Genomic DNA, 14486 nt, shown 5'->3' with positions numbered 1-14486 from the left:
CTGAAATGATTTCTCTGAATTTATCTGAGTCTAACTACAGCCCATGGCCCATTTTGGTGCTGTTTTGTGGTCTAGAGTAGGTACGCCATTCGGATTTAGATCTATATAATATATTATTGTAGGTTTGAAGTTTGAGTCCCGCTGTTGACGGTACAAAGTTGAGTCCTTGGAAAAGGTCTCACCATACCCAGGCGTAAAAAGAGAACCAGGCGCTAACAGTTTTGTCTTTGTCAAATATATTATAATATATATATATATATATATATATATATATATATATATATAATTGTAATAGTGCCTTGCATACGTCATGTCTCGACCTACGTGTTAAGTGTTGCTGTTGGCTTGGAGACCGTGTAAAGCGCTTTGAGCGCATTCATTCAGTCATACGACTGCAATGCCTCGGCTGCTTGCACCAACCCTGCTGTTAATTCAAATCTTTCCAGTCCAGACATCTTGCCACAATTTGGTCGCGGATGATTTTCATTCAGTTGAGTATGTGCGGCTATGTGGTCAAGTGGTATGCCACTCGCTTTCAGATCGGAAGGTCCTGGGTTCGAGCCACGGTCGGCGCATAGTTGAGTCCTTGGAAAAGGCTCTTTACTCACACTCTCTCACCGTCCTCATGTATAAAATGAGTACCTGACCGTTGTCTCTGTCCGGAAAAAAATGTAATATCGCCTGACAGGCGTCATGTCTAGTTCTACGTGTTACGTGTTGCTGTTGGTCAGGGGCACCTTGTAAAGCACTTTGAGCACATTAAGTGGATATTGCGCTTTATAAAGGCTTAATTTTTAATACATAAATTTATAAATCGATCATGTCATGTGTTGTGAGATTGAGCAAACTCGAATCTCGCCACTAAATGGTTAACAAGACACAACGCCCAAGATTGCGTGTGCCTATTGTGTCTAATGGACTGATTCAAACAACACGCTTTGTTAAAAAAGATAACAGCTAAAGTTTTTATTTAACGTGCCGTCTGTAACCACCTCGAGCTCCGGGGAAAACCTCATTATTTCTTTTGTTTGTACGCGGCCTTGTAAGAATCATTACATAAATAAATATTCTACTTTGTTTTGTTTTTTTGTTTTTTGTTTTTTTTTTATATTGTTTTTTTTTTTTTTTTGTCCATTAATTCATTCAACAATCGATAACATGCAGTGCGTACAGTCATTGAAGCATTTGTAATCAAATTTAAAATTCAGTTTCTGTCTTTCTTTCCTGGTTCGAATTTATGCAATGCATTTATTTAGTTGTTAGTTTTTCTTTTGTTTTGTTTATTTTTGTTTTTGTTTTTTGTTTTTTTTTTGCTGTTGTTGTTGTTTTGTTTTTGTTTTGTTTTTGTCTTTTGTTTTTTTTTGTTTTATTTATTTTTTTTTTTGGGTTTTTTTTTTTGGGGGGGGGGGGGTTGTTGGTTTTTTGGGGAGGAGGAGGAGGGGGGGGGGGGGGATTCTTGTTTTGTTTTTTGTTGTTGTTTTTTTTTTGTTTGTTTTGTTTTCTTGGTAACTGGACGTGTAATTTGACATTGCACTGACCCGACGGGTACCTGATACGGTTTTGCGGCGTGCGGCGATGGGACACGTATAGCATAATTATTTCCTGGCCAAATTGTAAAAAAAAAAAAAAAAAAAACAGTTTTGGCCGTGTCGCGTTGAGCTGACAGCTCAGTCAGTCTACAGTTGGATGTGAGCTCAGCAACGATCTTACAGGGCCCATTATCAAATCACACGCGTGGGGTGAGTAGCCGTATAAAATGTGCAAGGGCTCATTTACCTCAATGAAGACATTGGTTTACACCGGAGGGATGATGCATGAAAGGGTAAACGATAAACTGACGTTCTCCTTAAACAGAAAATTTAAAAACGCACTTTGACAAATTTGGCCAGAAAATTCGTCCTTCAATAAATACCGTCGATTAAAATGACATTCACCTTTGTCAAAAAACTCAAACCTGGGACTTCAATGAAGTCTTCAAGAAGTCTCAGGTTTGAGAGTTGTTTTTTTTTTGACAAGATGAGGGTCATTGTAATTTATCACTATTATATTTGAAGGACGAGTTTTCTGGCCAAATTTTTTGAAATTGCGTTTCTTGCAGAGTACTGGAGTAAACACGTTGGTATTTAATGTCCCTGGCACAGCTGGTGGTCGTTAAGGTGTTATGGGTAATGAACTAGGAATGTGTAGTCGTATGTCCATTATGATTGGCTTTGATTTCTTTTATAATCTAAATTAATGTCGGTCTGGACAATACATTTATTATACACGGGCATGTTCTATCTGCGTGCCTGTTTTTTTGTTTTTTTGTTTTTTTTGCATGCTTAACCCTCTCCTTACCAACTACAGGAAAATCGTCACATTCGTTACGATAAAACCAACATTTTTCTTATTAAAATTTCTGTTGTCCAGCATAAAGTTTAAAGTAAATGAGCAGTGTGTTGTAGAGTATGTTTTGCTAAAGAAATTATTTATCGATAGAAATTACTGCGATTGTATTTGAGTGATAAAAAACATATTTTTGTGTTAGTTGGGTGTGAAGTTTTGGGGAAAATCCTGAAAATGGCTGGTAAGGAGAGAGTTAACTGAAGCGCATACATGTAGTTTTTTTTTTCTTTTAGTCGAGATAGAGTTGTGTGGAACTAAAGTTGTGTCAGTTTGATAAATTGCTTCTTTCATTTCCTTATAATGGCGGCGCTCTAACGTGCACGATGCCGAATGGGGCAGCGTTCAATAATAGAGAAAGAAAATATATAATGCTAAGATGTGCTTCTTGTATGTTATATCTATTAAATTGCCTGCACGTATTGTGTCACACATTATGATGATGTATTATCAACAGTGAGTTGGTTTTGTACAGGCCATCCACCCATTAGGGACGCCCATTCTCAGTGATTTTATTATGATAATCACACGTTGGTACAGATAGATTGAAGATGACGGTGGGTTTTTTTTCTTTATTTTTTTTCTATCTTATTTTTTTTGTTTTGTTTTGTTTTGTTTTGTTTTTGTTGTTTTTTTTGTTTTTTTTGCTTTTTTTGGTATTAGCTTGTTTCTTTGTTTTGTTTTGTTTTACAAACATGTTTTGGAGGGGGTTTTTATTATTTCTTTGCTTGTTTGTTTGCTTTGTTTTTGTTTGGCTGTTTCTTTTCTTTTCTTTCTTTCCTTCTCTTCTCTCTCTCTCTCTCTCTCTCTCTCTCTCTCTCTCTCTCTCTTCTCTCTCTCTATCTATCTATCTATCTTTCTCTCTCTCTATCTATCTCTCTCTCTCTCTATCTATCTCTCTATCTATCTTTATCTATCTATCTCTCTATTCCTCTCTCACAAACACACACACACACTCACACACACACACACAACACACACCTTTTATTGTCAGAACGTACGTGTTCGATATGGTCATCAGACAGACATTTATTTCTATTTACTTTGAATATATCACATTGCAGCATTCGTTTCTGTGTGAATTTTATTTCGGTATTATACTCTCTAATACTTGCTGTTGGCCATGGATACCTTGTAAAGCATTTGAGCACGTTTCGGGAATATTGCGCTATATGTCTGTTATTGGTCCATCCCAACATAACACCGTAATGAGAAGATAGGTCACTTATAGCTAGATGACACAAAAGTAACAAGAAGGATGGAGTCCTACCGACTTCCATATGGTTAGCAGCGAACCTTTAAAGGGAGAGAATGAATCACTTCTTCCCTTTTGACGCACATGAAACAAATTATTGGGGGCATTTAGTCTACACTGCCAAACTATGAAAAAAAATAGTTTTTTTTTTTAATTTTGGCCAGAAAATTCGTCTCTAAAATATCGATCGATTCAAATGACCTTCATCTTGTCAAAAACTCTCAAACCCGGGATTTCTTGAAGCCCCAGGTTTGATTGTTTTTGACAAGATGAGGGGTCATTTTATTCGAAAACTATTGGGAAGGACGAGTTTTCTGATAAAAATCCGAATCCGACTGTATACAGTGTGTAATCGATGTTTTATTGGTTGCTTATGGTGTTAGTGTTTGTGTGTGTATGTGTGTGTGTGTGTGTGTGTTTGTGTGTGTGTTTGTGTCTGTGTGTGTTTATGTGTGTGTGTGTCTGTGCCTTGTGTGTGGTGTATGTATGTATGTGTTTGTGTGTGTTTATGCGTGTACGTGTATGTGTCTGTGTGTGTATGGTGTATGTGTGTGTGTGTTTATTTGTGTGTATGTGTCTGTGTGTATGTGTGTGTGTGTGTATCTGCACACCTTGATACCTGATGTGCATTGTTTATTTGTTTATATACACACATCTTGACGGAATGGAAGACATTTTGGTGAGAAAACACACAGTGATGTGATGCAGGTTTATCCCATCATTTATAATAATATTAATGTATCCCATTCTGCCGTATTATGAAAAAAAAAAATGAAAAAAAAATTTAAAAGATTTTGGCCAGATAACTCGGCCTTCAAATATCTATCGATTAAAATGATCTTAATCCTGTCAAAAACTCACACCTAGAACTAAGGAACTCTTCAAGAAAATCCAAATTTTGGAGAGTTTTTTTGTTGTTTTTTTTTTGTTTGTTTTATTTGTTTTTGTTAGTGTTGTTGGGTAGGTGTTTGTTTTTTTTTTTTTGTTTTTTTTTTGGGGTTTTTTTTTTTGGGTTGGGGGGGGGCGTACTTTGTTTTTGTTGTTATCGCTGTTGTTATTGCTGATTGCTGTGTTGTTGTTATTGTTGTTTTTGTTGTTGTTGTTGTTGTTGTTGTTGTTGTTGTTGGAAAGATGAGAATCATCATTGATATATGAAAAACTAGATTTCTGACCAAAATTTTTAACACGTGTTGTTGGGTTTTTTTTTTCTTCTCAAAGCCCAGCAGAAAAGATGGCTGTAGAAACCAGTTATTGCGTTGTCCTCCTAAATTGTTGAAAGCAAACACGGTTTTTATATAGAACAAAGAAGAAATCCAAGAAGAAGAACAGAATTCCACGATAACTCATCCACAAAATAAATCAATAACAGAATGGAAATGAAAATAAAGGAAGTAATCACAGACACACTAAAGCTAGTTCACAACTCCCCCCCCCCCCTCCCCCCCCCCCCCCCCCCACACACACACCCATAGCATTCTTCTTGAAGGTCAATGTTATCAAAAAAATTATGTAACAAACACTCTCACACAATTTGATAATTGAAAGAATTTAAGGGATTAGTTCTTTGTTGGGGCATATATAGATGCCGCTGGTTTTATACGGAGCCAAAGTCCAGTGATGATGTCATTGATCTAGAAAGTCAAATTGAAGGGGTTTGAACTACACCGTGTCCATGTCCAGTTTGGACGCTTATAGAAGCGACTCGCGACAATGATCCAGGATGTCAAATTGAACGGGTTTGTTCTATAACGTGTTCTGAGTCCAATTTGGACGCTTCTGTAAGCGGCTGACGACGGTGCTGATGCCAGGATCTAGGTTAGTGAGTGATGATGATGTCAGTTGCTACTTCCTCTTCCGGCCTATCAGTAAAAAATGTGTGATTTGTTGTTGATGAACTTGTCGAAAACAAAACAAATGATCTACGGTATTTATTTGAATGCTGCCTCGATTGGAGGCCACACTGGACTTTGGCACAGTATAGAACTTACCCCTCCAATTAAAAACAAAATATTTCTTACCTTATCGGCGTCCTTCATCCTGGCTGTGACGGAAGCAAAGTTAGATCCCAACTGCTGATATCGAGGTCTGTTGATTTTCTCTTTCACCTGTAGTAAATTAATTAATTAATTGATTAATTAATAATTAATTAATTCATTCATTAATCAATTCATTCATCCATTAATTAACGTGTATACAGCACATCTCCACGGATTCACCATTTTACAGCGTTTCAAAATAAATCATTTATTCCTCTAACAGGTGGTACGGATCTCTATTTACATTTCATTCAGTGCACGGTCAGGCGTCCTTTGTGTACTCACCCTCTTACAATATCCGAGAACACTAGTATATTATTTTGAGCACATTATTTGAAGGATTGCGCTTTGCTTCTCCTCTCCCGAAATGCAATGCCCAACGAGTGTATCTTCTCTTTCTTATTCTCCCTGTTTAGGCTGTAACAACATGCATCGATGGGATATGAGGGAGTCAGCCGACTGATCCCACTGTCAGGAAACGCCAGAGACAGCAGACCACATAGTCTTACACTGACCTGTGACGAGACTGGCGGGAGGTTTCGAGGATGTCCTCAATTGCGGTGACGAATTTAATGACTGGCTGGAGACTTCCAGTGTGGAGATGTAGCCATACGCTACTACCACTACCAGTATTTTTCTTCTATTGTAGATGTGTGGCTATTATAGTGTCTCAATGCCGATGATATGAACGAGTGCAAGTGAGCACCCACTCTTGAGTGGGGAACTATTCCTTTCTATCCAGCGTCGTCCTCATTGACGTTGGTTGCCCGCACTCTACGATGACAAATGCCTGCCAATTCCTTTCGTCTGTTGACGGCATCGATTAACTCTCTTCCATTGATCTCCGTCAATTCTGTGATATTTTTTTATATTACTAGGCCTAGGTTTTCCCCTTCTTCGGTTGCCCTCCAATTTCCCCTGTACCACATCCTTCATTAGGGTGCATGGTTTTCGGAATATGTGATCGAAAAAACTGAGTTTTCTCCTTTTGATTACATTTAATAGTTAATAGGAGAAGCATAAACTTAATTATATATATTTTCTTGAATATCAAAGACAAGTATAAGTTATTCAATCCAGACTTCAAACATGGATGCAAAAAAAAATATGTCTCAAAAGAAACGCTGAAGAAATCTGAGATCTACCTGGTAATGAGCTGGGCCGGGCATTTCCGGCTCATCTTTCTTGGCAAGGACGGGTTGCCGCGTGGATGTCGTCCCAAACACTCCCTTCCTGGTCGCCTCAAGATACGCTTTGCGCATGCTCTCTGCACCCAGGCCAGTGATGTTGTACGCCCCGGGGCCTGGAGTTGGGAAGAAAAAAGGATTCAAGGATTCAAGAATTTTTTTTCTGGCCGTTAACCATAATTTTTGCTCTAAATAAATTATGTCATCATCATCATCATCATCATCATCATCATCATCATCATCACCTAGGGCATGATGCTTGTTAGACGATATTACAAACAAAAAACAAAAAACAAATAAACAAAATTTCGGACAGATGAAACGCTATTAACGACCGGGTACTCATTTTAAAACATGAGTAAAGTGAGAGGATATCAATAAAGAGCATTTTTTTTCCAACAAGGACTCGAGCCCAGGACCTTCCGATCCAAAGGCGAATGTCACACCACAAGAACACAAAGCCGCACACCTTCGATAAATAGCTACAACTAGACAACGTTTGCCCCATTTCCTCAGACTTCTTTTTTAAAGGAGATTGTATCGCTAGGCGGACATGGCAGCGTTCTCTCCCCTTTCTACCGTATTGCCAGACAGTCAATCTTTCCAACCGCTAATTAAACTGTCCACCCGCCAAACTTGTCTCGCTTGGTAGACCGTAACATCTCAAGTCAAGACTACTAGAGAAGAAAATAATAATATAATCTACGGAATACCAGTCGTATCAATTTTGGTGAAAATTGCAACAGTTTCTTTTTCACAGATTATGTGTGAGATAGAGAGACGTATATTGACAAAATGTTCTTTTTTTTTTCTTTTTTCATTTTTGCCAGGAACATTTTACGACTTCAAATAACTTGATTAACAATTGATTAAGATGTGTACAACCTATTTGTCAGATTTCACCAGTATCGACGTGTTCTTATTTGCAGGTCTGATAACCCAAATTGTTGTGGTCTCATTGTTGTAATGGAAATACATTCTTTCAAACCAACGCAAAATATTGTCCATTACAACAATGTGAAATCAGGCCATAATCTCATTCGGTGATCAGACCTGCAAATATGAGCACCTAGACCAGTATGAATGTGGAAACATTTTTCCAAATTTTTGCCATAGACACCAATTCTGTTGTACTCTGAAAAAAAAAACAAAAACATATTTTAAAATTTGGCCAGAAAACTCGTCCTTCAAATTTTTATGGATCGATTTAAATGACCCTCATCTTGGCAAAAAAAAATACAACTCTCAAACCTGGGACTTCGCGAAGTCGCCAATAAAGATCATCCATCCTCGCTCTTTTATTTCCCGTAATCATAAGAGTCCGCCTATACATCTTGTTACTAAAATAGTTATGTCACCTTATGGTTCAATATGTAAACTATTCGTTATTAATCCTTCGAAGGACTGGCTACATACAGACTTCCAATGAGTTTGGAACCTGAAGAGTAGAAGGTGTGACGTCACGACTTCTTTGCCCCTTTTAGTTATTAATTAATAAGACATTATTTCTAGTGATGGGAGTTTTTATATAGCGCAATATCACCCGGAAGTCTCAAAGCGCTTTACAAGGGGTCCCAAATCAACAGCAACACTTAACAGTTAAGACAAGACATAACGCCTGTTAGGCAATATAACATTTTTTTTCGAACAGATCAATGCTGTTAACAGCCTGATACTCATTTTACACCTATGTACGGTGAGAGAATGTGACTGATGAGTCTTTTCCAAGAACTCAACTATGCGCCGAGCGAGGCTCGAACCCAGGACCTTCCTATCGGAAAGCGAGTGTCATACCACTAGACCACATTATAGCCGCAACAAAACTGACAACAGAACTGACAACAAAACTGACAACAGAACTGACATCAAAACTGACAACAAAACTGACACAACAAAACTGACAACAAAACTGACAACGCAACAAAACTGACAATAACACTGACAACAAAACTGACACCAAAACTGATAACAAAACTGACAACAAAACTGACAACAAGATTGACAACAAAACTGACAACAGAACTGACAACAGAACTGACAACAAAACTGACATCAAAACTGACAACAAAACTGACAACAAAACTGACAACAGAACTGAGAACGCAACAAAACTGACGACAAAACTGACAAGAAAACTGACAACAAAATAGACAACAAAATTGACAACAAAACTGACAACAAAACTGACAACAACAAAACTCACCCGGTGTCCGTTTGGTCTGATGTTCGGGGTTGAATCGGACAGCGGTCTGAGAGAAAGGACTCCTCTTCAGGCCCGACACACGTTTGAGTACATCGAGGGCCGTTCTGGGGTCATTGTAGGCCCCGGGGGCCGGGCCGCCGTTTTAATGGGCTGGAATCTCTGTGCAGGGGGGAGGGGGGGGGGAGGAGAAATAACAACAAAAAATGCCATTTGAATTCTCAGAAGTGAAAAATAAAAAAATTGAAACATGAAAAGGAGTGTATGAAACAGTGCCCGATAAAGCAAAAAAAATAAATAAATAAATAAATAAATAAAAACTTGAGCTTTTAATTAGAGCAAAATATCCACTAAACGTGCTCAAAGTGCTTTACAAAGGGTCTTTGACTAACAACAACAGCACGTAACATGAAGAAGGAGACACTCGCTTTTGGATCGGAAGGTCCTGATTTCGATCTCGCTCGGAACATAGGTGAATCCTTGGAAAAGGGTCTTTATTCACATTCTCTCACCGTACTTATGTGTACAATAAGTAATTGGCCGTTAACAGCGTTGACTTTGTCCGAAAAAAGTGTATTATCGTCTAACAGGCGTCATGTCACCTCCTAAAAAATGTTAAGTGTTGCTGTTGGCCAGGGACCTCTTGTAAAGCGCTTTGAGGACGTTTAGTGGATATTGCCCTATATAAAAGCTCAATTTAATTTAATTAGATATATCTCGTGAAGCTTTTAAAATCGTCATTTTGATTATCTACGATGTACAGGTTATTCCAGTCTTTCCTTGGAATAGACCCTCGAGACAAATTTCCCCTATGGGATGAATAAGGGGAATTTTATTTATTTTAATATATATTCCGGAAAATAAGGAAAACCAAAGGATGAAGAAATGGACGTGAGAGAAGAAGGCTTATTTTTTTTTTAATTTGGGGGGGGGGGGGATGGGTATTTTTTTTTTTTTTTTGTATTTTTCTTTCTGCTTTGTCTAGCACTGTACCATACAAACCTTTTCAGATAGATTGTGATTTATGTATGTGCCTTTTTTTTTTTAATTGGCACCCATCATCCAAGTCTATCCCTTACCTTTGCTTGTGACAGGAATGGGGGATGTTCCACCTCGATTCCCTCTGTGTTCAAGGTTGGCGTTTGGACGTTGAAGCCACTCTTCACCTCATAGGCTCCTGGCCCAGGAATGGACTGACCAAAGGAAGAAGAAGAAAAAAACCCAATAGAACATTGGTTAAAGTTTGATAAAATTATAATCAATGTTAACAGCTCATATGATATGAACGTCACCTTTAATGGGATACATGCCGGGAAAACCATGACCAATGTTTGATTTTTGAATAGTTTTGAGACAATTCAATGTAGATATAAAAATCCAATTAGAAAAAGGCGGTTATATACAATAAATTGTAATAATTACTTAGATAAAATAAGACACATCCATCCTATTTTCGAGATGGACTATTGGGAGAAACGAAGAGAATTTTATCTTTTTATCATGTTTACTCTTTCCTTGAAACTTGTTGATTTCTTTCCTATTTTATCTCTTTTTTTTTCTTTTTCTTTATTTTGTTTTGTTTGTTTCTTTGGGGTTTTTCTGTTGTTGTTTTTTTTGTTTGTTTTTTTATGTTTTTTTTTTGGGTTTTTTTTTGGGGGGGGGGGGGTGGAGTTGTTATTCGTTGTTTGTTTTCTTGTTTCATTTTCATATTGATTCTTAAACCAAATATAGGATAATTCAGATTTATTTATTCTTGAAATACGCACCTTTTTCTCTTCTTCTTTCTGAATCATCTCGTGGTATCGTGGCAATCTGGCTTCGTACTTGACTACAGTATCGTCCTCTCTCATGTTGGTGTTCTCAGGCCTGGCGCTGGCATCGATAAAAGGATCGTAATCGCCGGGGCCTGGACCGGCCTTGCCGTAGAAGTCCATACGATTGGAGGACAATTTTCCAAAATGGATGCCTTTGTAGGATTTGGTCGGCTTGCTGTCCGGCTGTAGGGAAGAATTTTAAAAAGTAAAGGGCATAAGGAAAATAAGAAGTAAAAAACAAACAAACCATTAATGTTATTCTAAAAAATGAATCCTAATTAATTCGGCTTTAATCGATTTTAATTATAAAATATTTCTAAAATTGATGTGCTGTGTTTGTTTTCTTAAGCTCTTTATTTAATTTACTTATCTATTTATTCATTTATTGTAATCTGTATTTCTTTATTGTTTGTTTTTATGTTATTTTTTGGGGGGGATGGAGGGGAAGAGGTTTGTTGATTTTTGAGATGTTTATTTTCTGTCTAATTCTAGTTTTTTTTGTAGTTTTTTTTTTGTTTTTGTTTTTGTTTTGTTTTGCTTTGCTTTGTTTTGGTTTATATTTTTGTATTGTTATTTTTTTGTTTTGTTTTGTTTGTTTTGTTTTTTTTGTGTTTTTTTTTTTGTTTTTTTTTTTTGTCTTTTTTTTTTTTTGGTATTTTATTGTAGTCTTTAAGAAGGCAGGTCAACGATTAAAAACAAAGTAAGCTTTTTTATATAGAGCATTATCCACTATACAGGTTCAAAGCGCTCTACAAGGGGTCCCTGACCAACAGCAACATGCAACATATACAACGAGACATGACGCCTGTTAGGCGATATCATTACCATTTTTTTCCCGACAGAGACAACGCTGTTTACGACCAGATTCTCATTTTACACCTGAGTACGATGAGAGAATGTGAGTAAAAAGCTTTTTCCAAGGACTCAACGATGCGCCGATAGCGAGGCTCGAAATCAGGACCTACTGAGTCTGTTAGATTTGGTTGAAAGTACGTTGCGATACACTAGCGTCTCATCCAAATGATAGCAAGCAATTACTATTGTCCGTTTCACGCTATAGAAACTGGGATTTTAAAAAATCCGGCTCCACGAGGCTAATGGCTCTGAAGGACTTCAAAAAATTATTCTTTTAATAATCATGTAAATCAATATGCCTTTCCAATATTATAATGACCCGACAATAGAACAGAGTACACGATCATAAACCATCATGATTCAGAATCATCCATTTCAAAGGACAATGATTGCTGTCGCACTCTGGGAAGAGGGGTGGGGGCGGTGTAATAACAGGTATTTAAAATTTTGGCCAGAAAACTCATCCTTCAAATATTATGATCGATTAAAATAACCCTCATCTTGGCAACAATAAAAAACCTCTCAACTCTGAGACTTCGCGAATTCGTCCTAGGTTTAATAGTTGTTTGTTTTTTGTTTTGTTTTTTTTTTTTTTTGAGATGACGAGTGTTACTTAAATAGATCGATATTTGAAGGGTGAGTTTTCTGGCCAAATTTTTAAATACGTGTTCTTTCCCAAAGTACAGCAAAATGAAACCGGTGTCAAACATGGGAAAACACATGAATATTTGATGGGTTTTCAAAAACACACACACACATAAACACACACACACAAACACACACACAAAACACATACACACACACACAAAACACACACACACACACACACACAACGCTCTTTCTGTGTTTTCTGGAGGTCTGGAGGTCTCAATTTCAGGTCATCCATCCTTGTCATAATCTATTTGTTTTTTTGTTTTTGTATTTGTTTTTTTCCGTGAGAAGGGTTGGTGATTGGTGCGAAAAAAAAAAGAAAAGAAGAAAAAGAATACCAAGATTGAACAGAGCATGTGAATACTGACTGGTGATTATAGTGAAACAATTAGTGATTGTTGTCGTTGGAATGGCTTCTTCGGATTTCCCCCTCTTTTAGAAAGCGAGCTAGGTTAGTTTAGTGGTGTAATCTTTGCGGAGGGGGGGGGGGGGGGGGGGGTTTGTTTTGGTTTGTTTTATTATTTGTTTGTTTGTTTTGTTTTGTTTTTTGTTTTTTTTTTGTTTTTTTGTTTGTTTTGTTTTGTTTTGTTTGTTTGTTTGTTTTTTTGTAGATTTTTTTTCTTTGGGGGGGGGGGGTTATGGCGCATTTGTAAATGTTGTCGTGGTGGTGGTGGTGGTGGTTGATCTTGAGGTGATATTTTTGGAGTGGAGATGGAGAGGGGTTGGGGTGGAGTAGGTGAGTGGGTTGGGGGGGGGGGGTATTTGTTATTTTCCCTTTACTTCACAACAAATATTGGAGTCCCGATTGCTCAGTTGGTTGGTAGAGCACTCGCTTCAAACGCAAAGGGACCGAGATCGTGAATGAAGTCGAGATATTTTTCACCTTCCGACTGATTATGTCATGCACAGACACCACCGTTACGGCAAAGCAGAAACAAACAAACAAAAACAAAAAAAAAAAATAAATAATCCCCCAGTCGAGGCCCTCTGATTTGAGGAAGAGAGGGTGGGGGGGTGGTTTTGTTTTGTATTGTTTTGTTTTATGTTCTTTTTTTTTCTTTTGTTTCTGCTTTGCCATAACTGGTCGACTTAAAACAATGGAGCCAGTGTAATGAAAAGTTCTGCCTTCGCCTCACGGAAGTAGTCTTACTTTAACTGTGGGCAAGACACTTGGCTAAAAATAGAAATTATGGCCATCCAGCAGCTGCCGTATTCTGACAAAAAGGATTTCTTACATTTTTGGCCGGAAAACTTGACATGACGAAATGTCTCAAACCGAACATTTCTATAAAGGTGTCGAATTAAGGACCAGGCAACACCATCCCCCCCCCCCTCCCCCAACCCCCTCCCCCCAATATCAGCGGGCCTCGACTGGGGGATAATAATATATCAGACTAACGAAGAATTCAGCAAGTCTTTATCCAAAACCCATGTCCAACTATGTGGTCGAGTGGTATGACACTCGCTTTCGGATCTAAAGGTCCTGGGTTCGAGCCTCGCTCGGCACATAGTTGAGTCCTTGGAAAAGGCTCTTTACTCGCTTTCTCTCCCCGTACTCATGTGTAAAATGAGTACCTGGCCGTTACCAGCGTCATCTGATCTCTGTCCGAAAAAATAATTGTAATATCGCCTGACAGGCGTCATATCCCGTCCTAAATGTTATGTGTTGCTGTTGTTCAGGGACCCTTTTGTAAAGCGCTTTGAGCAATTTTAGTGGATATTGCGCTATAGAAAAGCTCAATTTTTTAAATTTTAATTTATTTTTTTTAATTTGTTTTGTCAGCATAAGACAACTGGTAGGTTGTTGTTATTGTTGTTGTTGTAGTAGTAGTTGTTGTTTTTGTTGTTGTTGTTGTTGTTGTTGTTGTTGTGACGAGAATCGGTCTGAAATGGTATTGGCGGGCACGAAGAACGACATCATTCTCATCTGACGACAAAGATTTATTGCCCCCCGTGTCCCTCATGACAAGTACAATGTGTTTTTTGTTTCGGGTCTTACAAAACATATTGTGTTTCGTCCATGTTGAATCATATAACACAACGCGATAGCCGCCGCCTCGGGTTTAAGACACAGGACAGGTATGTGAATAATGACATAATGCAATG

At 37.9% G+C, this 14486-nt stretch overlaps 2 protein-coding genes across 2 annotated transcripts in view; both read left to right on the top strand.

Moving 5' to 3' along the window:
• The window catches only part of LOC144973357 (uncharacterized), a 439718-nt gene that overhangs the window by 211308 nt on the left and 213924 nt on the right, over positions 1–14486 (top strand). The window lies entirely within an intron of this gene.
• The window catches only part of LOC144973986 (sperm-tail PG-rich repeat-containing protein 2-like), a 196465-nt gene that overhangs the window by 28366 nt on the left and 153613 nt on the right, over positions 1–14486 (top strand). Inside the window, exons 5-6 of the mRNA XM_078916873.1 lie at positions 10925–11059; positions 14164–14176. Coding sequence (XP_078772999.1) covers positions 10925–11059; positions 14164–14176 — 148 coding nt within the window. The remainder of the gene's footprint in view (positions 1–10924; positions 11060–14163; positions 14177–14486) is intronic.

The sequence above is a fragment of the Berghia stephanieae genome, chromosome 5, assembly GCF_034508935.2.
Source record: "Berghia stephanieae isolate SIO BIC M18660-M18661 chromosome 5, UCSD_Bste_1.3, whole genome shotgun sequence".
NCBI lineage: Eukaryota > Metazoa > Mollusca > Gastropoda > Nudibranchia > Aeolidiidae > Berghia > Berghia stephanieae.
This window is presented reverse-complemented; position numbering and strand designations above follow the sequence as displayed.